Genomic DNA, 22,485 nt, shown 5'->3' on the forward strand with positions numbered 1-22,485 from the left:
AGGAATGACTATTTCATGAGGAAGGCTGCTTAATGGCAAATGCTGTTGGGAACTAATGCGAGGACTGAAAAGCATATATTGAACTTAGCAACAAGGACGACCTTGGTGACTTAAATCTTCAGTGCAATAGTGGGTAAGCAAGCACAACTGGAGTGAGCTGTGAGAGAACACAGGTTTTCTGTGAAGGGTAGGAGAAAAGGACAGTAGTTAATAAGGGACAGAGAGAGGCGGTGGTAGATTTTGGTGGATACCTAACTGAATGCTTAAATGTTTGGGGGAGAGAGGGGAGACAATAGAGAGAAGGGAGGCAACAGTTAGTGGTTTAAAAGCATGGACTCTGGTGGTAGGCTGTGGGTTGAAATCCTGGCTCTTAACTTACTAGCCAGGTATCCTGAGCAAGTCATTTGACCTCATAAGGTTGTCAGGATTAAATTAGTTAACATAATGGGAATATTTAAAATATGCCTGACCCATACTAAGCAGTACATAAGAGCTCTTAATTCTAAGATATTTAAGAAACAGCTTTTCCTAAGTAGGTGAGAGGGTATGGGTCCAGAACACAGAAGAGTTAGTCTTAGGACAATGATCTCTTCCACTGTGGTAGAAGAAAGGATAAAAGCAGAGGTAGGAAAGTTTATAGGCTGGTTAATAAATGGAAAGAGTTTGTGTTTTCGCTCTGAAGTAGGTGAGGTGATCTGCTGAGAAAGGAAGACAGTAAGGGTTTAGAAGTGGTAGAGTGGGAATAGGAGCTTTGTGATACAAAAATGGATTTAGGTTGGTAACTATGAATGTATAGTAGCAACAATCTGCACAGCTTGATTTTCTCTAGCAGTGCTCCACAACCTAGGCAGATTGCTGGATTGTTGGAGTTGAAGCTGGCTAGCTGGGCACAATCAGGTAGGAAAAACTGCAGGTTGCTGGTCTGATAAAATGTCTCACAGCTCCTTGTCTATACAGCTGCTTTTATATGACTGGTGGGAATCTAGCCTCGGCTTTGACTAGGCTTGCGTACATTGTACTCAAACCAGCCCTTGGATTGTCTACCATATCTAAAATATGTTTTCTTCAGGTTCTCATTGCCTTTCAAGAACCCTAACCCTCCAACTATAAAGCAAGCCCGCAGGCCTCATGTTTCCCTTCCCTAACACCAACAGTCTGCCACACCATGTGTGCTGTCTGGGCAGGGCCACACCTGCAGCTTCTTGATCATACCCCTGTACTTCCACAGGATTGGGCACACAGGTGGTGCTACTGGGAGACCCAACCCCTGCCCCTCTAGGGCACTCACCATTATAGGATAGTGTGAGGCTCTCCAGAGACACCCAGGAGCTCAGCAGGTGGCACAGTGTCAGGGCTGCCTCTGTGGAGAGTGGAACTGTGAATAGCTCCAAGGTAGAAATGCTGCGGAATCTTTGGGAGGCCTCCAGGGCTGGAAGCCCCAGGCAGTTGGGATCTGACCCATCCAAAGCTCCACAAGCCACTTCCCCAATCTCCATCTCTTCCCCATCCTCCTTCTCACCAGCCACAATGAAAACAAAGTCATACAGGTCCTCAGACTCTGCACCAGACCCCTGACGAGTGCGAGCACCCTTCTTCCCTGTGGCTCGCTTAAAACGCTTTAGCGGCTTAGGCTGTGGGGCTGAGCTAGCTGGAGCCCTTTTGGATGCAGATGTGGAAGAAGAGGGAGAGGCAGAGGAGGTGGTGGCTGGAGCAGAGGGTGGCCACTTGGTGCCAGGAGCCTCATGGGAGGTGGCTGGAGGGTGTAGCTCCTTCTTAGGGTCTATCCCGCCTGCTCTCAGGCTCTCCTGTGTGCTGCGGCGTGTTACCCGAGTGGCAGGTGCGGCTCTGGCCGGCTGCTTGGCTTCACTCTTACGACGGGAAGCCATCAGGGCTGCAGCACATCGCTCAGCAGCATCCCTACGAGGCCGACGTGAGCCAAGCAGGAGGGACCCTTCATCTCGGGATGGGGCCCGGCCTCGGGAGGCCTCTCCACAGAGGCGGCAGGGTGGGCCACCAGGACCTGGCTGCCAGAAGCCAGCACTCATGGTGAGGATAAGGATGAAAAGGGCTGACTCAGGCACAGGCCAGGAGTAGAGTGACACCTGGCTGACAGCCCCATGGTGAATAAGCTGATGCAACAGCTGCCGAAGTGACTGCTGAGCAGCTACATCAGAGAACAGCAGGTGGCGAAACTTGAGGGTATGCAGGGAACTGGCCAGGGTCTCCAGAACCCTGCGATTGGGCTCAGCCACCAGCTCAGTTGCACCCTGCAGCATGTTGCAGATGGTGAGCTGCCGGACATGGCGGGAGCTATGCAGAAGAGGTGAGAAACGCTGATCACAAAGACGCCTGTCAGAAGACACATCAATGGTTCCACGTAGAACATGGGAAAAAAAGGCCTCCATAAACTTGGCTCGCCAACACGTCACACTCTGAAAGCAGAGAACATGCCAGACAGCTGTGATACCAACAGCTACCCATGGAACCATCATACCAGTTTCCTCTCAATAGGTATGTGTTGTGTCAGGCACCATTCTAAATAATTTATGCAAATTCATTTAATCCTTACTTCTTTGGGCATGTCCTATGATAAGCCTTATTTTACAGGTAAGAAAAACAAGGCCTAAAAGTTGTTACTGCCTGTGATTACACAAGGTTAAGTGGCAGAATCACGATTTGAGCCCAGGGGATTTGGCTCCAGAGACCAGTATGCTAAAGTGTCTCTCAGGTGAAAGTCACTCATTCCTGTAAATTCTTCCATGTTTGTTTCTAGAACCCGATCCCAACTTTCCATCCTTACACTACCACCTCTGTTCACAAACCTTACTACTTCACACCTGACTTCATTAATGAAGTCAGTGTGCTCTCCCTGCTTCCACTTTCCCCATTCCAAACTTACACATGTCCACTGGATTTATCTTTGTAAAATACATCTGATTATATTCTGCTTTGGTTTTTTGTACATTATTCTGCTTAAAAACTCCCAACATCATTCTACTACCTAGGGTTAATCTGAAGCTCCTTATCTTGGCAAGGAAAACCCTCCATAATATAACCTCTGCCTACCTGTTTTAAGCCTACCTCAGAAGCTTTATTTACCACATCTTACTCCATGAATGCTTTTCACTGGCCAAACAGAGCACCTCACTGACCTAAACCTGCCTTCTATGTCCTTTCCTACTTCTGCTAGGTATACTCTCCATTGCCAAACCAAATAGATTTCCTGAAAGGACCTATTAACATGTCACACTCTGAGGCTGTTAGTATTTGTCTCTCCGTCCCCTCTGCCCTTCCCCTGCCTCTCTTGTTGGGACTACTCAGATCTTACACTTTGATAGACATGCCTTGTGGTATTGAGTCTCTGTCTTTGCATGTCTTATCCCAAACAGATTAGAAATTCCTGGAAAGCAGGGGCCAAATCTTAGATTTCTTTGTTTTCTTCAAGGCAATGGTTATTTGCTTTGATGGATATGAGACTTCAAACTATTCTGATACATTTAGAAGAGCCTTTGAATGCAAGTGAGTTTGAACTTTTGGTTCACATCAGAATTTACTATGGGATTTTATTCCCCAAAATTCATACACCAGGTACCCAGACCTGTTACATCTGAGGTAAGGTCTGTGCATCTTTTTTTTTTTTTTTTTTTTTTAAATAAACCTCTACAAAAATGATTCTGATGGTTATCAGAGGTTAGGAATTACTGCTACCACCCCAAAAGGACACAGTGAGACAAAGACTCCCCTAAGTTGCCATTCTCTCCTAAGGTGCAGTAGAAAGTCTGCTGACCTTGATATAGGTGCCAGCTCTGCTACTCTACTCTTGACTGTTCTAAACCTTTTTTCTGTAAAACCTGCCTCACAGGTTTTGTTGTGAAGATCAAATGAGGCAGTAAAAGTTAAAGTACTTTGTAAACTATGAAATGTAAAATGTTACTTCTGCTGCTGTTGATCATTAGTTGAGACTGGGCAATGTGAAATGGACTGGAGGGAGGCAGGGCCTGTTAAGGAGGGTACTTATTCAGCCTGAAGTAAAGGTAGTGGGGGCCTGAGAGTTTCCCAAGACTAAAAGACACTTTGGTACTTACCCTGTCTCCATGCATTCCCCTCATACCAGAGTGATTCTCAGTCTATATCTTAAGTTCTTGGCAGGAGCTAGGCTCCTATTATTCTCAGGCAAAAGTGTCATTCCCTTTGCCCTCACTATCCCCCAAGACTGCCTGTGGTAGGTAGTAATGATCAGGAATGACTTAACGCTCGAGGTAGCTGCATAGCAACAAGAAAAGGACCTCTCTCACCAGCAGTAATGTGAGGGCATTAGGGGAGTAGGAAAAAATAGCTGGCAACCAAATCTTGACTCATCCTTGAATAGAAACAGAGGGAGTATTCCTGAATCCAAATCCTGCCTCACTCTAGCACTCTTCCTACACGTTGGCTGGCCCACACGCATACCCTTGAAAAATACTGGCAGGTAACCCTGGCTAGGCTTCAACTTCACAAATGAGATAGTTAGATAGTTATTGTAGATCTGGGCCTAACATATGGACAAAAATGTGAACCAAACGGGGAGTGGGGGGCTGGTGGTGGAAAAAAAGACAACTGTAAGGAAAAAAAAATGAACCAAGATATTGTGCCTGTTTCTGACCATAAGGCATGTGGAATATGTAGTTTAGATAACTAAATACTGGGGTTTTTTTCAGACATTTTATTAGTTGATGAAAACGATGAGTGAGAATATCTGAAACTGGAACACCCCAGCCATGATAACTGCAGTGAGAGCAGCATGACAGTGATTAGGAGCATGCAGTCCTCAGCTAGACTGCCTCAACTTGCATCCTGGGTCTGCTGTTCACAAACTAGGCAAGTCACTCACTTCACCTCTTTCTGCCTTAATTTCATCATCTGTCAAGTGAGAAAGAGAACTATACATCGTAGAGTTGTGAGGACTGAATGAGTAATAAAGTTAGTTATGACAACGATCTCAATGGCTTTTTTGTCATGAATTAATGCATGAGCAGACAGCAGTTCACTGCATTTCATTCCATCACTACTTTTTTCAAGAATCTATGCTAAAACTTCACAGCTGAAAAATACCTGAGATCTAGTCCAAGCCACTCATTTTGTGGACCCGTATACTGTAACTCAGACAATGCAAAGTGATTTAAATACTTGCTTTTCAGTCACAGAAGGATAAACGAGGCACACCAAAGAGGTGAAATGACATTTGCCTTCAACACAATCCTTGGCCTATCCCAAATGGGCTGGCAGCTCAGGCATTGGTGGGGGAGGAAGAAGCGTGTTTGTGTACAAGCTAGGGAGGATGAAGTATTTTCTTGTACTAAATTGTTACAACCAGCAAATGTTCATAAACTACTGTCCACTGTTGCTTTTCTAATAATAGAAATATTGTTTGTGGAACTATAAAGAAGCAATCAAAAATTGTGTAAACCAACAATTTGGAGTGTACATGTATGTATATGTGAATAGCTTTGGTCACTTGGTCTTAGAACTTTGAGACAATTTAGAATTTTCAAAGGCTGGGTTTGTTTTTTTTTTAACATTATAGCACCATATCATTAAATATTTTTATCACCATGTATTTAAGTATTTTTAGAATATGACTTTATTAATGTTTTGAAAATATGGATGTACTATATTTAATAATTCCTGTATTGTTGAGTATTTAAATGGTTTCTAACTTTCTGATATTAAACTTTGCTGTAATGAACATCTGGAGATGAATGGCTCTTGACAATTATCACCAGATTGCCCACCAAGAAAGCTGTTACATTTCTGCTCCCACCAATAGCATATTAAAATGCGAGTTTTACTCACCCCTGGAATTACCTTTTAAAACAAAACCAAATCAAAACAAGACTTTATAAGAAGTACAGTTTTACTTTCCTATTTTTTATTACTGAGATTGAACACTTTTCATTTTATTTGGGATTTTTATATATTTTGTAACTTGTCCAAGTCTTTACTCACTTTATTCCAATAGAGCCTTTGTCTTATTCTCTGTATCCCTTTGTTTTGCAAATGTTGTTGCAAACATTCTTTACCAGTTTATGTACCTTTTAAATTGTATTTATAATGTTGGCATTTTAGATGGTCAAATATGTCCATATTTTCTTATTCAATCCTGCCCATTTAATAATTAGCACTCTCCATCCTGACATTAGATAACCAGTAACCTTTATTCTTTTTTTAGTTGTTTTGTGCTTTTACTTTTTACAACTTAATCTTTGATTCATATAGAAATTATATAAATATATTATAAAGTGAGATTCTAACTTTATTTTTCCTAAGTGGTTAACCAATTACTAGAGAACCATTTATTGAATAATTTGTTGTTCCAGATCATCTGTACTATTCTATAGATCTCTTAACACACACACACACTAGTACTATACAGTTAGAAATACTATTGCTTTATAAGTATAAGCAGTCAGGGGCTATGTCTAACTTGTTTACCATTGTAACCCTAGAACCTAGTGCAGTACCTGGAACTGAGCAGCCACTCAATAACTGTTTTTGAATCATGAGTGAAGTGAAGGTTACTGTCATGCAAAACTGGGGAGAAGACACCCTCTGGAATAAATATGCTCCAAGTCAAGACCTCTGTCTACATGATTGCTAGGTCACCAAGGTTGGAGTTTCCTAAATTTCTGAAATGCTCTGTGACAAGAAAACAAAAGAACAAATAGACATTCTTTTTTAGGAAGCTTGAGCTAATGTTGAGGGAAAAAAGCTTTCTCCCAGAGAAAAATATTACAGTCTCTATCACTGGCTACTCAACCAGACTGCTTGGGAAACACTGGAACAAACTGGGATAAGGAGAATCTCGAATTTCTTAAAAGGTTGCAGAAAGCCATTACTGTTTTCTAATATTCTGGTGTTCAATTCTCTTCCTAACAAGGCCTAAGTCCTGAATATAGTGCCTGAGGATTTTGTTGGGCTTTAGTGTCATCACACTGAACTCCAGGGGTTGTGTCTAGATCTACAAGTGCAAAAGCTGAAAGATGTAAAGCTGAATGTTACTGAACCCAGTGTATCACAGAAATGCAATCTCCAATTCCTGATAAGAGTTTGTCTTGTCATTTATCATATAAATCCAAGTTCAAATACTCCTTCCTAGAAAAGACTTTCTTGCTCCCTTTTCCCTCAGCCTCCTTGCTACTGTCAGATCACTTATCCTACCATAAATGATGTTATTTGTTCACAGATTTTTCCTACTAAACTGGTAGTTCCTCTTGATTAGGAATTGTGCCTGTACTTCCAATATCTAGCATAAGACTTGGTAAGTGGCCCTGGCTGATGTGGCTCAGTGGATTGAGTGCTAGGCTGTGAACCAAATGGTTGCTGGTTCGATTCCCAGTCAAGGCACATGCCTAGGCTGTGGGCCAGGTCCCCAGTTAGGGGTGCACAAGAGGCAAACCACACACTGATATTTCTCTCCCTTTCTTTCTCCCCGCCTCCCCCTCTCTCTAAAAATAAATAAATAAAATCTTAAAAAAATAGATAAAAATACTATTTAAAAAAATACCCGGTATGTGGTAAGTTTAAGTAAATGTTTATTGAACTCAGTCTGTCCAGTCACCTAATTATGGAGCAGCAAAATAAATTCTGCTTAAATGAGAGCTTCAGGTGAGTTATATCTGAACCAATAAATAATAGAATCTCAAGGTTAAAAGGAACCCTAAAACTCCTCTTATTCAACCTCTCATGCCATGCTGAATTTCCTTTGCAGTACCTTATGTAACTATCCAGGATCTATATGAACACTTGGAGATAGGAAATTTATTATCTCTAAAATTAGCTTGTTTCATCATCAAGTTCACAGTTTAAAAGTTCTACAAAAATTTAAGCAAAAATTTATCCTCTTTTAGCTTCCACCCAGAACAAGTCTATTAATCTCTTTCATGAGACAACCATTCAACTAATTCAAAACAGTTCATGTTCCCCACGTCTTCCAAATGTGACTCACATGGTGTGGCTTTGACTTCTTTCTCCATACTCCAGGAGTAGCCTGGAGAACTAGCACTGCAGAGCTAGGCAGGTCTATCACCCGCCTTGTCCTCTGGCCTACATTATAGTTACATTAGTTCATGCAGCTCAGGGTAGTCTTTATATGAGAGGTTTTAGCATACTGTTGACTAAAACCCATTAACTTTTTAAAAAATATAAGTTGCTGCTAAGCCAGACCTCTCTACCCCCTACTCTGAGGTCATGCAACTGGAATCCTTTAGACTTAAGTGAATAGTTGGATTATCCTATTAAATTTCATCTTGTTAAGTTTGACCATTGTTCCAGCCTGTCAAGACCTCTAAGAATTGGGGTTCTGCCTTCCATTGTGATCACTACCTTACCTTGTTTTGTGTCACCTGCAAACACGGTGAACAAGCAGATCAGTGACAAATGCCAAATGGTAAAGCACCTTATGACAAGCCATCAGAGCCCTCCTGCCAAATTCACTATAACCCTGCCCCTGCACTTTACCCATACTCAATTTATGTTTGTGTGCTATTCCGGCTTTCACTGTGCAAAGTCAGGCCAGAGTTCTACTTGGTGTCTTAACTTACTTCCAGACTGGAAGGCCTTGTCTTCATCAGCTCATCCCATAGTCGGCGCCAGATGGCCTGAGTGGAGAGGCCTGTAGGGAGAAATAGCACATTTACCTGGCCGTCCCTTGGCCATGATGAATGAGTACATCAGCCTTTTAATGTTGCCCTCCTCTACATTTATAAGAGCTTCATGGCAAAGTGGTAAAGAGCACTGGTTATAAAGACAGACTGCCTGGGTTTAAATATCAGCAAACCACACTCTAGCTGTATGACCTTGGCAAGTTACTTAATTTTTTTGTATCTCAGTATCCTTATCTGTAAAATGTAGTTAATAGCTATTTCATAGAATTGTTGAAAAGATTAAATAAACTCTAGCTGGTGTGGCGTAGTAGATTAAGCTGGCCTGCAGACTAAAAGGCTGCCTGTTCAATTCCTGGTCAGGGCACATGCCTGAGTTAGGGGCCAGGTCCCTGGTTGGGGTATGGGAGAGGCAGTTGATTGATGTTTCTTTGGCAAATCGATGTTTCTCTCCCTCTCTCTAAAAATAAATAAAATCTTTTTAAAAAAAGAACTAACATACCTAGTTAACCCCAATGTGCTAAGTGTGCTGTCCTAGGCACTTTACCTGAAGAAACTTATTTAATCTTTTCTTTTTTAAAAATATTTTATTTATTTATTTTTAGAGAGAGGGCAACAAAGGGAGAAAGAGGGAAAGGAACATTGATGTACAGGAGAAACATTGATCGGTTGCCTCCTAACTGCAGAACCAGGCCAGTGACCCAGCCATGTGCCCTGACTGGGAATTGAACCAGCAACCTTTCAGTTGACAGGCTGGCACTCAGTCCCCTGAGCCAAACCAGCCAGGATGATAAATGCTAGTTCTTAACAGATGTGTCCAATGAGGGACTTGGGAGGCCACTTGGTAAAATAGAAAAACTAAGATTCAGAAGATCTGGGTTCTAATCTAGCTTTGCTATTAACAGTGGTGTGACTGTGGTCTCACTTTTATTAGTACAATAAGCATCATATACTTGTTTTGTGTTTTACAGGATACTGTGAGGACTCAGATAATAAAGTAGTTGTGAAGGTACTTTTTGAAAAACATGAAGTTCTATGCAGGTCAGGTGTAATATTTACCTGAAGAACATTATGGTGCCTTGCTTACAATCACTGACTGAGAAAGAGAGAAAGGCACTCACCTTTCTTGAGGGCAGTTTCCTCAATCCTCTCCAAGTAATATATATTGAGCAGAGGTAAGATGCTTTGAAGTATTGGGCCTGGGAGGGCTACAAAAACCAAAACACAAAATTTACTTTTTTTTCTTCTAGGGTTCTAAGCATCTTGTGTCCTATTGGGGAAAAAAATGGAAGAGCAGACTTCTCAATTGACAAATGGAACCCATAGAAGCCAACCTATGTCTAATTCAAACTCCAGTCCACTTATCTTCAGCCACTTAGTTGGCAGCTGGAATTTCTGGGCCATACACACTACAAGGGTGAGATAATTCCACAAAGCAATCTGATATACTCATTTAGCAGCTGGTCAGTTCACTTCTGCCCAAGCATAATGAACCATTCTGTATTTAAAAAGTCCTATTGAGTATGTATGATTAAAAAAAGTCCTTCATAATTTGGCTCTACTAATTTCTCCAACTCCCTGATTTGCCTCCTATACTTCAGCCACACTAAACTACATTTTTCAGTTATCTAATGTGTTACACTATTTTCTGCCTCTGTGAGTGAGATTCACTTTGTTAAGCTGTTTTCTCCACCAGGAATATCCTTACCACTTTCAGGATTCAAGTATCACATGCCCTTTATTAAGCCTTTTCTGAATTTTTTTTCCACTCTTCCAGGTTGGCTACTTCCATCCTTTGGATACCCACTACACCCAAAAGTAGTACTTTCCTATGAAGAATAGAAATAATTAGGCTCTACACTCAAAATTCAATATATCTGAAAAACAAAAACTGCTTGCTGACTTCCGTAGATCATGGCCAGACAGTCTAGTCTCTAGAATTGCACAAAACTGGGTGAAATCCTGATTGTACCACTTAATTAATTGTGCATCCTTGGGCAAATTCACATCTTTGAGCCTAAATTTCCTTAATTTTAAAATGGAGATAATAATAACTATGTCATAACATTATTGTGAAAATTAAAGGAGATCGTGCTTGTAATCTTTTTAAGGCCATGCTTGGCTTTAAGGCTCACTAAATGTTAGTGATTACTGTTCTTAGCCTGTTAACAGCGTCTCTCTGTCCAGCCAAGAATAAGTTCGAGATCTTGGAGTATACCATATCTAAGGAAAACCTTGAAGAACTCCCATTCCAGGATCTCCTTTTATATTTATTTGTGGAATGACTGAATCTTGCTATCTAAGAATCTAGTACAATTCTTTGTACATAGTGTACAAAGTGTTCTTGCTGAATGAAAGCACTAAATGTCTATGCTATTACACTAATGTAGGCTCTCTACTGTATTTAAGATAAAGTCCAACTCCATATACTGGCATTCAAGGTATAACAAACCTATTCTACTTTGCTTCCTCATTGTATCCTTTCCTGCTGCCTCTACTCCCTTTCTCCTCCTCTCCCTACACAAAGCAAAATTAGTCCGCAACCTCCAGGAAGCCCTTTCCTGACTGTTAGGCCACATAGAAACCTTCCTCCAAAACAGCACTACTTAGCGGGCCTCTCACTTGTCTCTTTTAAGAGGCCTAACTTGATTCAGCTTTCCCTGTGTGACTGTTGACCTGGGTGAGGCCCACAGGAGCTTTCTCCTGTCTCTCCAATCTGCTCCCCTCGGTTTAGCCATCCCCTCTCACAGCCACAGGGATTCTCATTCCCTATTAACCACAAACTCCTCTCTTCTTTTTTCTATTCTCCTTAAGCCAGGGTCTTCCTTGCTACTTTCCAGCTTACAGCTTTATCGCGTCCTCATCCCAACTTGGGGCCTCCACACCCAGCCCTCTTTCCTCCTAGCCAGGTTTAGCATCCTAGAGGCTCCAGGCTGACAGGGCCAGGTCCTGTCCACATTCCCCCGGACTTTTCTGAGCTCCCTGCCGAGCTCCACTGAGACTTTTCTCCTGTTCCCCGTGGGTCAGCAGGACCCTTCTCTTCTCAGCTGTTAATTCAGAGGCTCCATAATCCCCTCCCCCCACCAGGCCCGACATATTCTAACAGTTTTTCCGCGGTACATAAAGACACAGGCCTCTTCAGGATTGGTGACCCATCCCCACCACATATCCCTGGGTCTCTTTAACCACTCTCTACAACCTTGGGAATATTCCTGGAGGCCCAAACCCACAAATGCTTGGGCCTTTTCTCCACATCCCTCCTCATTGTGCAACCCAAGCCCCCACCCGCAGGACCTCAAGGCCTCACTCCTGACCTTACCAGGTACTTCCTCCTGGCGAAGACACCAACACCACTCCCGAGGCCTTCTCTGCAACCCTCCGCCCCACCCCCAAGGCCTAGGGCCTCCTTTCTCACCACCCCTCCCAGCTCTTCCCTAGGCCCTGGGCCCGGCCTGTAATATCCCCACCCAACTTCAGCCCTGGCCTCGGGACCCCACCCCCTCACACCACCAGTCTGTCAGGCACTACAGGCCCAAGGCCTCCCTTGTCCCCCATGTAGACGGGCCTATCCCCCAGAGGCCCTTACTTTCCCCTCCTTCACTCTATTAGTTGCCAAGACGCCAACCCGAGTTTTCCTCACCAGCGGCCAGGCTGCGACCGAGGGTACACACCCCACAGCCCGGCCTCCTCGCGCCCATCGGGCTGCAGGCCTACTCTCCTCCGTGACCCGGCCCAGCCCGACCTGCCGAGCTCGCAGGCCCACCAGCAAAGCCGTTCATGTCGTCCTCCCCGGCTCCTCATCCCAGCGCCGCAGGCTGCCCTGCCCGCCTTTGCTGCTCAGCCTGGGCGCTCTCCACCCGAGCCGGGCCCGTGGGTCCCCGCCGCTCTCAGGCCTGGGGCCTCCTTTCGCTCCCACTCCGACCAGGGCCTTCTAGCGGCGGTGCGCCCCCCGCCCCCAGTCCAGGATCCCGGGCCGTGGCCCCGCCCGGGGCCTCCTTGGCCCTTCCCGCCTGTCCGTCATTCGAGCCTCCCGGGATCACAGACCCACTTCGGGCCTCCCTTCTCCCGCGTTCGGGTCCCTCCTCGCCGCTCGGGCCAATACGAGTAGCCTCCGGCGCTCCCTGCCTTGCCCGTCAGTCCGTCGCTCAACCAGCTAGGCACCCGAGGACCCGCTAGTCAGTTCGCTCCTCCTGCCCTGGGCCATCACACAGGCCTCGGCACCGGCACCCGCAGCCTTTACGCCTCTCCCTCCGACCCATCCCTCTCTCCCCAATCCAATGGGCTACATTCTCTCATCGGCTTGGCCTCCGGGGTCTCGGCACTCCGGGGTCTCGGTGTCTGTCAGGCATTTATCAGAGGCCCCGCGCCGTCAGTCAGGTTGGGTGGCCCCGGGCCTGGCCTCTCGCCTTAGGCCGGGCCTCCCAACCTCGGCCCCCGCCCCCAAACACCGGGGCCATCCCTGCCCGTCGGCTCCACATCCGAGCCTTCCCAGCCCGGTCCGGCCCGAGTGTCAGTTCGGTGCCGACGGCTCAGACCGTCAGTCCCGCCCCTGCCGTCCGAGCCCTGCCGGCTTTGCCCCAGCCCGGGCCTCCTGGCCTCGCCCCCCGCGCCCCCGGCCAGGCCGCGGTGCAGGTCCACCTGCCGATTTGGTCCCCGTCTTTACTCTGCCCAACCCGGTTAGTCACGGAATTCATTCTCCGACCAGACTGACTGCCTTCCAGTGCCCCGGGCTGGGCCTTGCCCCGGGCCTCCCGGCCTCGCCCCCCGTGCCCCCCGGCCGCAGGGCCGCCTCCGCTCGTTGCCAGAGGTAGCCCCTCACCCCGCGACTTACCCCACACCCCGCTCTCCAGAACCCCCATATGGGCGCTCACCGCCCGCCCGCACAGCTCGAACAGGGCGGGGGGAGCGCTGGGGCCCGAGGCCGAGCTCTTCGCTGGCGCCGCCTCCCGGGACGTGGCCTCCATGGTCGTTGCTGCCGCTACCTCACAGAACCAGCAACTCCGGGCGCGCCAGGCCTCGGGCGCCGCCATCTTGGGGAGGTGCGCGGGCCCGAGAGTGGCAGCCTCGGACCGCCATATTGAAAAGGTCAGCAGTTAGGACGGTTTCATCAGCGATGTAGGTAAGAATGCGAACTGTGCTAAAGAAACAGTGAATAAATATGCATATTTTCAAAGTCATTTAGAAGGTAATATCTTAAGTAAATCTATATGTCAACATATTTGTGGCTGATGTGACTAAATGGACATTTCTTCATAAATCCACTTCAGGTGCAAAATACCAGATACCCCTATCCCCTCCCTACTGACGGTGGTACATGCCAATCCGAGCGTGTGTTCGCGACCACGACGAGTCTGCCGCACTTCCGGCCATATCGCCGGATATCCGCTGAGTGACCCTTACAAGTCCTTTTTGATTTTGAAGTGGAAAAGGTGTGGATTTTACTGCTGGTATTGGATCTATAAACGTAGCGGGCCATGGGGTTGGAGGATGAGCGAAAGATGCTGACCGGGTCCGGAGATCCCAAGGAGGTAAGACAAGACGATCGATTCGACCCTATGTCAAGGGTCAGGACCTAGTCCGCAAAACACTCCCGGAGCCCCTTTGGCCCTGCTTCGCTCGCCCTAGAGTTTGCTGGGTCGGGAGAGCTGGTTCCCTGGACCCTTCCCCAGAACTCGTCAAGTGACCTTGGGCAAGTAGATGCCTAGTCTTACTTTGGGTCCCGACCTCCCCATTCTATGACTATGGTGCAGGTTTAACGAGAGCGGAAACTATGTGTTGACTGCTTTTGTAAAAATAGTATCTATATTTTTAGTCAGTCATGTGTCCCTGATTTGACAGGTTTGGGGAGCAGGAATCCCTGCCACATCTGTGGAGGTTCCGGAGATCTGGCTTTACACTAGTTTCTGTGAAAAATTGTGTTTTGTTTTTTTTTATCTCTTTTCTTTGTGGGAGCCTGGGGGTGGTATCTTTAGGGACAGTGTAGGAATGTGCAGTATAATTCTGTGATGAAAGAGAGCTCTTTCCTAGAGTAAAAATGCCAATGTAATAATAATTATTGACTGCTTACTACTTCAAGTGTTAATTTATGTGTGCTAATTCGTTTAAGCCACACAATAGTCCTCTGAACTATTAGGGACTATCATTGCCATTTTACAGGTGAGGAAACAAGTGTAGAGAGGTTAAATGTCTTCTCTAAGGACACACAGCTAATAAACCATGGAGCCAGGAACTGACCCAAGCAGCGTGGTTCCAGAGCTAAGACTCAGCCATACTGCTATACAGATCTACAGAAGCCAGCTAGCTTTTGTTTCCAGTCACATTTCCTATCTATTTTCTGTCACTTTGGGGCAGCTATTTTGCGCGTATGGGTTCAGGATAGTTGGAAATTAGTTTATCCTGTAATTTTCCCTAGTATTATTTTCAGAGAGAGGACCAGGAAGACATGGAGCCAGCCTTAGGAAGTTCAGGGAGTATACCAGAACCTTCAGTAGAGCTCACCACAGTAGATGAGAAAAAGAAAGTAGATAAGTGGTCGATTTTAAAATTAAGAAAATGGAACTTCTTTATGAAGAACCCATACTTGTTGGAGATTAAATCTTTTTATTTACTGTGACATTGGCTTTCCTCATTGACTGGAAATTTGACGCTAAGTAGTCCATATTCAGATTTGTTTTTCCAAAACAAGCCATGATACTTTTGATGCAAAATTATCAATGACACAAAACGATTAATATAGTAGTATTGCTAATAGGAAAATGATATAAAGGTCTAGCTCCTAGAATGACTAATTTCTGATTTCTAACCCAGGCAGAATGTGGTTTTTGTTTTTTTGACAAGTTTTTTAGTATGAAATATATATTTTTTTTATTTAAGAGCATGGTTAAGAAGCCTTATTTAATGAAAAACTAGAACTTTACATCCTAAATAACACCTTTATGTTTAGAAGAGATGTTTGCCAATTGTAGGAATAAATAGCCTGGGTTACAGCTGAACCTGTCCTACCCTCTCCAGCTTTCATGGGCTTTAGTCTTCTCCCTGAAGGGCATGGTAGAGAATGAGTCAGATTGTGTTGGAATTTTGAAAGCATAAAGAGGGATTGCTGAGCTAGTTCTTTTATTTCCCTCTATACCTTTTCTTCCCTTCTTCCAAATGTGGACACGTGCGTGACAAGTTGAAATACTGATCAGATAGACTCTGCTACGCCCCAGATTTAGGCCTATGCTGATGTTCCCACAGGGAATATTTTTTTACACTGCTCCCTTGGAAGAAAGGAAACTAAGTTTGAGATTTTGCACCAGAATCAGAAATAAATAGAAAGGGCCTGCTATTTCCAAGCTTGTGAATAGAGACATGTAAATACCTTATATGATAGTCTACTTAAGAGTCCTAGGAGTTCCACAAGTCAAAGAGTACTGGCTGTAACCATCTTTAGTTAGACTCTGGTTAAAGAAGAGATTAGGTTGACCATTTTCATATTCCCAATTCAAGTTCAGAATCTAGAAAAAAAATGTTAGTTTTCCTTCTAACTTGGTTTACGATATAAGGACTAAATTTAGCTATTTCTGGTAATAATGGGACCCACCAGACTTTAGAAGAAAATACTTTTTAAAATTATGTAGTTTCTATATGAACATCTGGCAGCTTGAATCGATATCAGAAAAAGTCTAATTAGTGTTATCTCTCAATTGAGAGCCAGCCCCTCAAGACTGTTGTGATTAATCAAATCATTATAGATACGAAAGTACTTCACAAAGTTAATAGTGTTGTGCATGCTTTATGTTTTTGCTAATGAAAGCGAGATAGTATGTCCTTGTTGAAATGAACCAGGATTTGTTTTAACCAGGTATGGTAAGTCCACATAGAGAAATACCTGGGCCAGCCAGGAGCAGAAGGAGCAAGGGAAACCAGATCTTTGGTTTCTGAGGGAAGGAGTGGGTGAGGCAGGATAAGCTTTAGCAAGTTTAGGTTGGGTGGTTTGAATCCTTTCAGTGGGTTCTGGGCTACAGGGGTAGTCCCTCTGTTGTTTGGCACTTGGCCCTGGAGTGATTAGGGCAGGTACAATAATTGGTTTAGTGTAGGAGAGTTAGATAAAGGAAGTGGTTAGTGGTAAGGGTTTTGGATTGGTTGTTTTGCTTACGGAAGGCGTGCCCCCAAGATGAGTTGTTTACTATCTCTAAGATTAGCCAGCCCGGATAGGGGCAGTCTCTGCAGGATTGGCAAGCCCCCTAAAATGTCAAAGCATCATAAAATACAGAAATTTTTTACCTTGTTTGAAACTAGCCCACATGCTACAGAGCTGTGAGGCCAGCTTCAATATTACTTTTCTTCTTTTTATGACCAAGACTGGTGTTCAAATCTGAGCCAGAGGGTGAAATACAGAAATTTTAAAACATGATTAATGTTTATCTTCAGTAATTATAAGATCAGTATGATTGGAAATATATATATGTCATAAGATTGCTGCTAACAATAATTTTTTTTTCTTTGTAGGAGGAAGCGGAGGAGGAGGAATTAGTGGTAAGAGCTGTCTCAGGTTTGGAACCATCCCAGTAAAAGGAAGTTTGAGCTTTATGAAATAGCTTTATGAAGCATTTTTTAAGGAGTCCTTATTGTAGACACCTTGGAGAGAATGGGAGTGGGAAAAGCCTGTAATAGTTCCTTCCTGTGGAGTAGAGTACTTGGCAGGTGGGCCTGGGAAGCTGAGTTTTTTTCTGGGTTTTGGGCTTCTTTAGTTGTGTCAGGGAGGAGGGCAGCATCTTGAGGACCTGGCACTTAGTCATCTGCTATTGGTGGTTTAATAAATAATTCTGGAAGGAACTCTTCTTGGATGGTTCTTCTGTGTTAACATTGCCTTTCTAGCTGGGCAGCTGAGGTGTGTAGGCTTTGCTGTCAGATGAAGGGAATTGAAATTCAGACATTAGATATCCCCAAATGCTCTGTTAACAAGTAAGGCCTCCTGTAGATCTACTTCAAGTTTGGCCAGGTTTCCTTTACCACCTTGTTTTTCAGATAGGACTGAGGCTTTCAGTGCATACTGGCAACCTGGAAAGGCAGGAATATGAAACTTCTCCCTACTACTTAGCATCAAAATTGAATGGGAGACCCCATTCTGCCATTTCTGGTAGCAGTGTGGCTCTGCCAGCTGGCCTTCTGCACGGTAATTCAGAGGCAGCACCTTGGTTTGGTGGTTGTATTAATGAAAGCATGTGGTTTGGGGATTGCCTTCCCTAAAACCTCCATTTTGGTTGTTTGTTTGTTTCTCCATCAGGATCCCCTAACAACAGTGAGAGAGCAGTGTGAACAGTTGGAGAAATGTGTAAAGGCTCGGGAGCGGCTAGAGCTTTGTGATGAGCGAGTATCCTCCAGGTCACACACAGAGGAGGATTGCACGGAGGAGCTCTTTGACTTCTTGCATGCAAGGGACCACTGTGTAAGTCAGCCTGAAGTCAGGAAGGGGGAAAGCTTACAGTGGCTGGGGATGACTTGGTTCTGACAACCTTTGCATCCTAGCATTTACTGTGGCCCAATATATATCAGTAGTAGTACTGAGCACTTTACATAAGAAATCTTACCTAATCCTACCACTTTCACTGGAGGCAGGTATTATTATCCCTCCCCTGAGCCTCAGAGAAGAGATGCGATATCTCAACTTGTACTGCTAAACAGTGAGGAAGCTGAATTTTGTACTTTTAAGTAACAAGCTATTCTCTGAAATAATTTATATTCTCCAGTGTGTCTTTTATATAGAAATTGGTCTAAAAAAATTTTTTTTAAAGTAAACTTGTGTTTGACTCTCTTATGTATAATACTAAGGTATTTTAAATTATAGGGAAGGCAAGGTTTGATATGGTTGCTTATCTTAAAACATTGTGTAAGCATATGAAAAGATGTTCAACACCATTAGCTATCAAGGAAATGCAGGTCAAAACCACAATAAGATACCACTTCATATCCACTAAATTGGCTCCAATGAAAAAGATAGGTAACAAGTGTTGGCCTATGTGGAGAAATTGGAAACCTCATACATTGCTGATGATGAAAACGTAAATTGGTACAGCTTGTGCAAGACAGTCTGGCGGTTCTTCGAAAGGTTAAACATAGAGTTACTGTATGACCCAGCAATTCTGCTCCTAGGTATATCTAAGACAATTGAAAACATGTCTACATAAAAACCTGTACACAAATACTCATAGGAACATTATAATTGCTAAAAAGTAGAAACAACATAAATGTCTATGAACATGCATATAATGAAATATTATTTGGCAATAAAAAGAAATCAAGCTCTTTACCCAAAACTCGAAACACAGATCACCATATTGAGCCAGCAGTTCCACTTCTGGTTATATACCCAAAAGAAATGAGACTCTGTTGAAGGATTTGAAGAAGATATTTGTGCATGCATGTGTGTAGCTGCATTCACAAAAACCTGAGCGTCCATTAATAGATGGATGGATAAACAAAATGTGATAGGTACGTGCAATGAGATATTACTGGGCTTGAAAAAGGAAGGAAACTGACACATGCTACAATATGAATGAAACTTGAAGACATACTAAGTGAAATAAACCAATCACAAAAGGACAGATACCCTTCCAATTATATGAGATACCTTAAGTAGTCAAATTCATAGAGACAGAAAGAATGGTGGTTGTCAAGTGCTAAGAGGAATTACTATTTAATGGGTACAGTGTTTCAGTTTAGGAATGTGGGAAAATTCTAGAGATTAATGATTTCAGGACATTATGAATGTACTTAATGCCACAACAATGTATTATTAAAAATGGTTAAAATGCTAAGTTTTATGTTATTTAAATATTTTTATGAGCAAAGCACTAGATTAAGATCTGAGAGTGAAATAGGCATGGTCCTTTCTTTCACTGAGTTATGAGCCAGAAAATGGTTAGTGAACTGGTAAGTCTCTTGGGTCTAAGTGTTTTAGGATAGCCTTCACTCACCCCCTTATTTATTTGTAGATGTTATGTATTTTTAGAGAGAGGGAAAGGAAGGGAGAAAAAGAGGGAGAGAAACATCAATGCAAGAGAGAAACATTGATTGGTTGCCTCTTGTACCCCGACTGGGGACCAAACTAACAACCCAGGCATGTGCCCTGACCTGGGGATTGAACTGGTGACCTTTTACTTTGTGGGAGGATGCCCAACTGAGCCACACAGGTCAGGGCTGACCCCCATATTTAAAGATGACAGGCTCCCTCTGCCCCATTTTATTTTCCTCAGTATTTATCACTATCAGAAGTAACCTTATGTGCCCTGACTGATGTGGCTCAGTGGGTTGGGCATCGTCCCACAAACCAAAAGGTTGCTGGTTCAGACCTGAGTTGCAGGCATATGGATTGGGGTGTGCAAGGTGGAACTAATTGGTGTTTCTCTCCCTCTTTTTCCCCTTCCCTTTCCCTCTCTCTAAAAATTAAAATCTTTAAAAAAAAGTCTCATGTGTATATTATATTTCTGTTATTCTCTAAGTTCCATAAGAGAGAGAGATATTGTTGTGTTTGCTATTGTAACTCAGCACCTAGGACAGTCCCTGACATTTAGATGTTGTATAAATATTTGTAGAATTAATAAGCACTGTGATATGGGGGTATTATGTTTCTGTGGGGGAAACAGAGGGACAGATTTGTGTGGGGATAGGGCTTGTTTAGAGAAGGCTTTTATTTTAACTTCTAAAGGAAAAGATAAAAAAACTGGAAAAGAGAGTTCCAGGTAGGAAGGAGATTTGGGTAACTGCAGGGAGCTCACTACAGCCCAGGAGGGTGTGAGTATGTAGGAAGGAGTGGTGAGTGATGGGGGGAGTACCGTTCCAGATCATGAAGAACCTTGTAAGCCTTGGCATTAAAGCTGGCAATTAATGACATCTTTTCTTTCCTCCATAGGTGGCCCACAAACTCTTCAACAGCTTGAAATAAATGTGCAGACTCATTTACCTGTGGGCACCACTGAGGAATCAGGACATTTCCTCGTGGTTTTGAACATGCCATTTGTTTCTTATTTGTGTAACTAAGTTCATGTGAACCTCATGGATTTGCTTAGGCAATAGTTCCCATTGTAATTAGCAGTGATTCCATCTTCAATAAAGTCTAGTAATCTACAGACCTTTCTTTTATTTAGAATTTATTTGAAAATTTCAAACACAGGGATAGAATAATAAACAACACCTCTGTACCCATTAACTAGCATGTATCTCTTTAATGATAAGAACTTTATTTTTTTTTTTTTGTTTACTTTGATGCCTTTATCACGTTTAAAATGAGCAATAGCCTTGTTCACAACAATAGACTTGCGTGGTTCAGTTGGTTGGGTCGCACTGCAGAGCGAAGTGTTGCTGGTTGGATTCCTGGCTGAGGCACATGCCTGGGTTGCTGGCCCAGTCCCCAGTTGGGGTGCATGCAGTAGCCAATCAATGCTCCTCTCCTTCTCTTTCTCCTTCCCTTCCCCTCTCTCAAAAAATAAATTCTTTAAAAATAATAATAAAATGAATAATAATTGCTTAATACCATTATTAAATACCCAGTTCATCTCTAAAGTGTCTTGACAGTTTTTGATCTCCATGTCCAACAGGTTGCTTTTCTTTAAAAAAAAAAAATTCTTTTTTATGTCCTGGCTGATGTTGTTGAGTGAATTGAGCATGGACCTGTGAACTGAAAGGTAGCAGGTTCAATTTCCAGTCAGGGCACATGCCTGGGTTGAGGGCCACGTCCCCAGTTGGGGGGCTGTGAGAGGCAACTGAATATTTCTCTCCCTCTCTCCCTCCCCCTTTCTAAAAAGTAAAAATCTTTAAAAAATAATTCTAAAAAAAAGGGAGGGAGAAGGGTGTAGGTTTGTGGAGGGAGGGGTACTAGAGTGTAAGGTGAGAAAAGATCACCTGGGTAGACAGTGCTGGCAGTGAGAGATTGGTTACATACATACAGGTTGGATTGATCCAATAAATAAATACATTGAAGATAATGGAAGCTAGCAAAGAATGAAGCTGCAAATATGGAAAAGGAAAAAAAAATGAACTCCGTAGTGTTAAGGTATAAACTAAATAAATATAGATTTCAATGTAAGTAAATGTAGATGCCAATATGTATACATGTAGGGAATGTATACATTTATTCCCTAGCTCAGCCCACAAAGAGGGAAGGCATCCTTCCCCAATAAAAGGAACAGGGCCCCTTGGAGAAATGGGTGATTCCAGAGCTAGGCATGGAAAATACAAGTAAGCTTGGAACATTTTGTTCTAGAAAGGAAGTGCTCAAAGAACGACAGGAACATGTCCAAAGTATATAAAACCACTAGTTAAGTTTGGGACAATTTTGAGCATCAAAATATATGATGACAGTATAGATTATAGCCCACTGAATAAAATAGGAATCCATGAGTCCATACAAATACAAATAAGTGAATCAGTTGAAAGTTTGGTGAAGAAGGCAATACAAAATAATTACAAAAGGAGAAAGTACACCGGAGAAGCTTGGCAGGGAGTAACTTGGATTAAAGCTGACATCACCAGTAATGGGACAAATAACTACCACCTACAGACAGCAATGAGGAAAAAACGCATCACTAATTCCTGCAAAAAAAAAACAAAAACGTTTAACCAGATAAATTGAGGGACGTTCTATAAAATTAGACTATATAGACTAATACTACATCAAGGATGTGAAAGTCAAGGAAAAACTGCATAACTTCTAGATAGGAGACCAAATAAGACAGCCCTGGTTGGTATGGCCCAGTGGTTGGAGCCTCATCCTGGAATCAAAGGGGTCACGGGTTCAATTACTGGTCAGGGTATATACTTGGGCTGCAGGTTCGTTTCCAGTCTGGGTGTGTATGCAAAGCAACCA

General features: G+C 43.5%; 2 protein-coding genes and 1 pseudogene across 6 annotated transcripts in view; 1 reads left to right on the plus strand and 2 right to left on the minus strand.

The window, feature by feature from the left end:
- Positions 1-13,707, minus strand: part of LRRC41 (leucine rich repeat containing 41) — an 18,078-nt gene extending 4,371 nt beyond the window's left edge. Inside the window, exons 1-4 of one of the 5 annotated variants that reach the window (XM_045858874.1) lie at positions 13,471-13,707; positions 9,761-9,847; positions 8,580-8,650; positions 1,289-2,432 (exon numbers count right to left, since the gene is read on the minus strand). In XM_045858874.1, the coding sequence (XP_045714830.1) occupies positions 1,289-2,432; positions 8,580-8,650; positions 9,761-9,847; positions 13,471-13,669 (1,501 nt within the window). In that variant the 5' untranslated portion in view covers positions 13,670-13,707. Of the gene's footprint in view, positions 1-1,288; positions 2,433-8,579; positions 8,651-9,760; positions 9,848-12,279; positions 12,814-12,925; positions 13,118-13,470 lie in introns of those variants that run through there. The other 4 variants (XM_045858879.1, XM_045858877.1, XM_045858878.1 and 1 more) reach the window with 4 other exon arrangements.
- A 304-nt stretch (positions 13,708-14,011) lies between these two features.
- Positions 14,012-20,749, plus strand: LOC123831735 (cytochrome b-c1 complex subunit 6, mitochondrial). The gene is made up of 4 exons (XM_045858882.1): positions 14,012-14,167; positions 17,130-17,156; positions 17,908-18,069; positions 20,533-20,749. Exons 1-4 carry the CDS (start codon positions 14,114-14,116, stop codon positions 20,563-20,565), a joined length of 276 nt encoding a protein of 91 aa, XP_045714838.1. The 5' UTR covers positions 14,012-14,113; the 3' UTR covers positions 20,566-20,749.
- On the minus strand, positions 16,904-17,009 carry LOC123832429 (annotated as a pseudogene).
- Positions 20,750-22,485: the final 1,736 nt, after the last annotated feature.

The sequence above is a fragment of the Phyllostomus hastatus genome, unplaced genomic scaffold (genome assembly GCF_019186645.2).
Source record: "Phyllostomus hastatus isolate PE091 unplaced genomic scaffold, TTU_PhHast_1.1 phas_scaffold_182, whole genome shotgun sequence".
In the NCBI taxonomy this organism is placed as follows: Eukaryota; Metazoa; Chordata; class Mammalia; order Chiroptera; family Phyllostomidae; genus Phyllostomus; species Phyllostomus hastatus.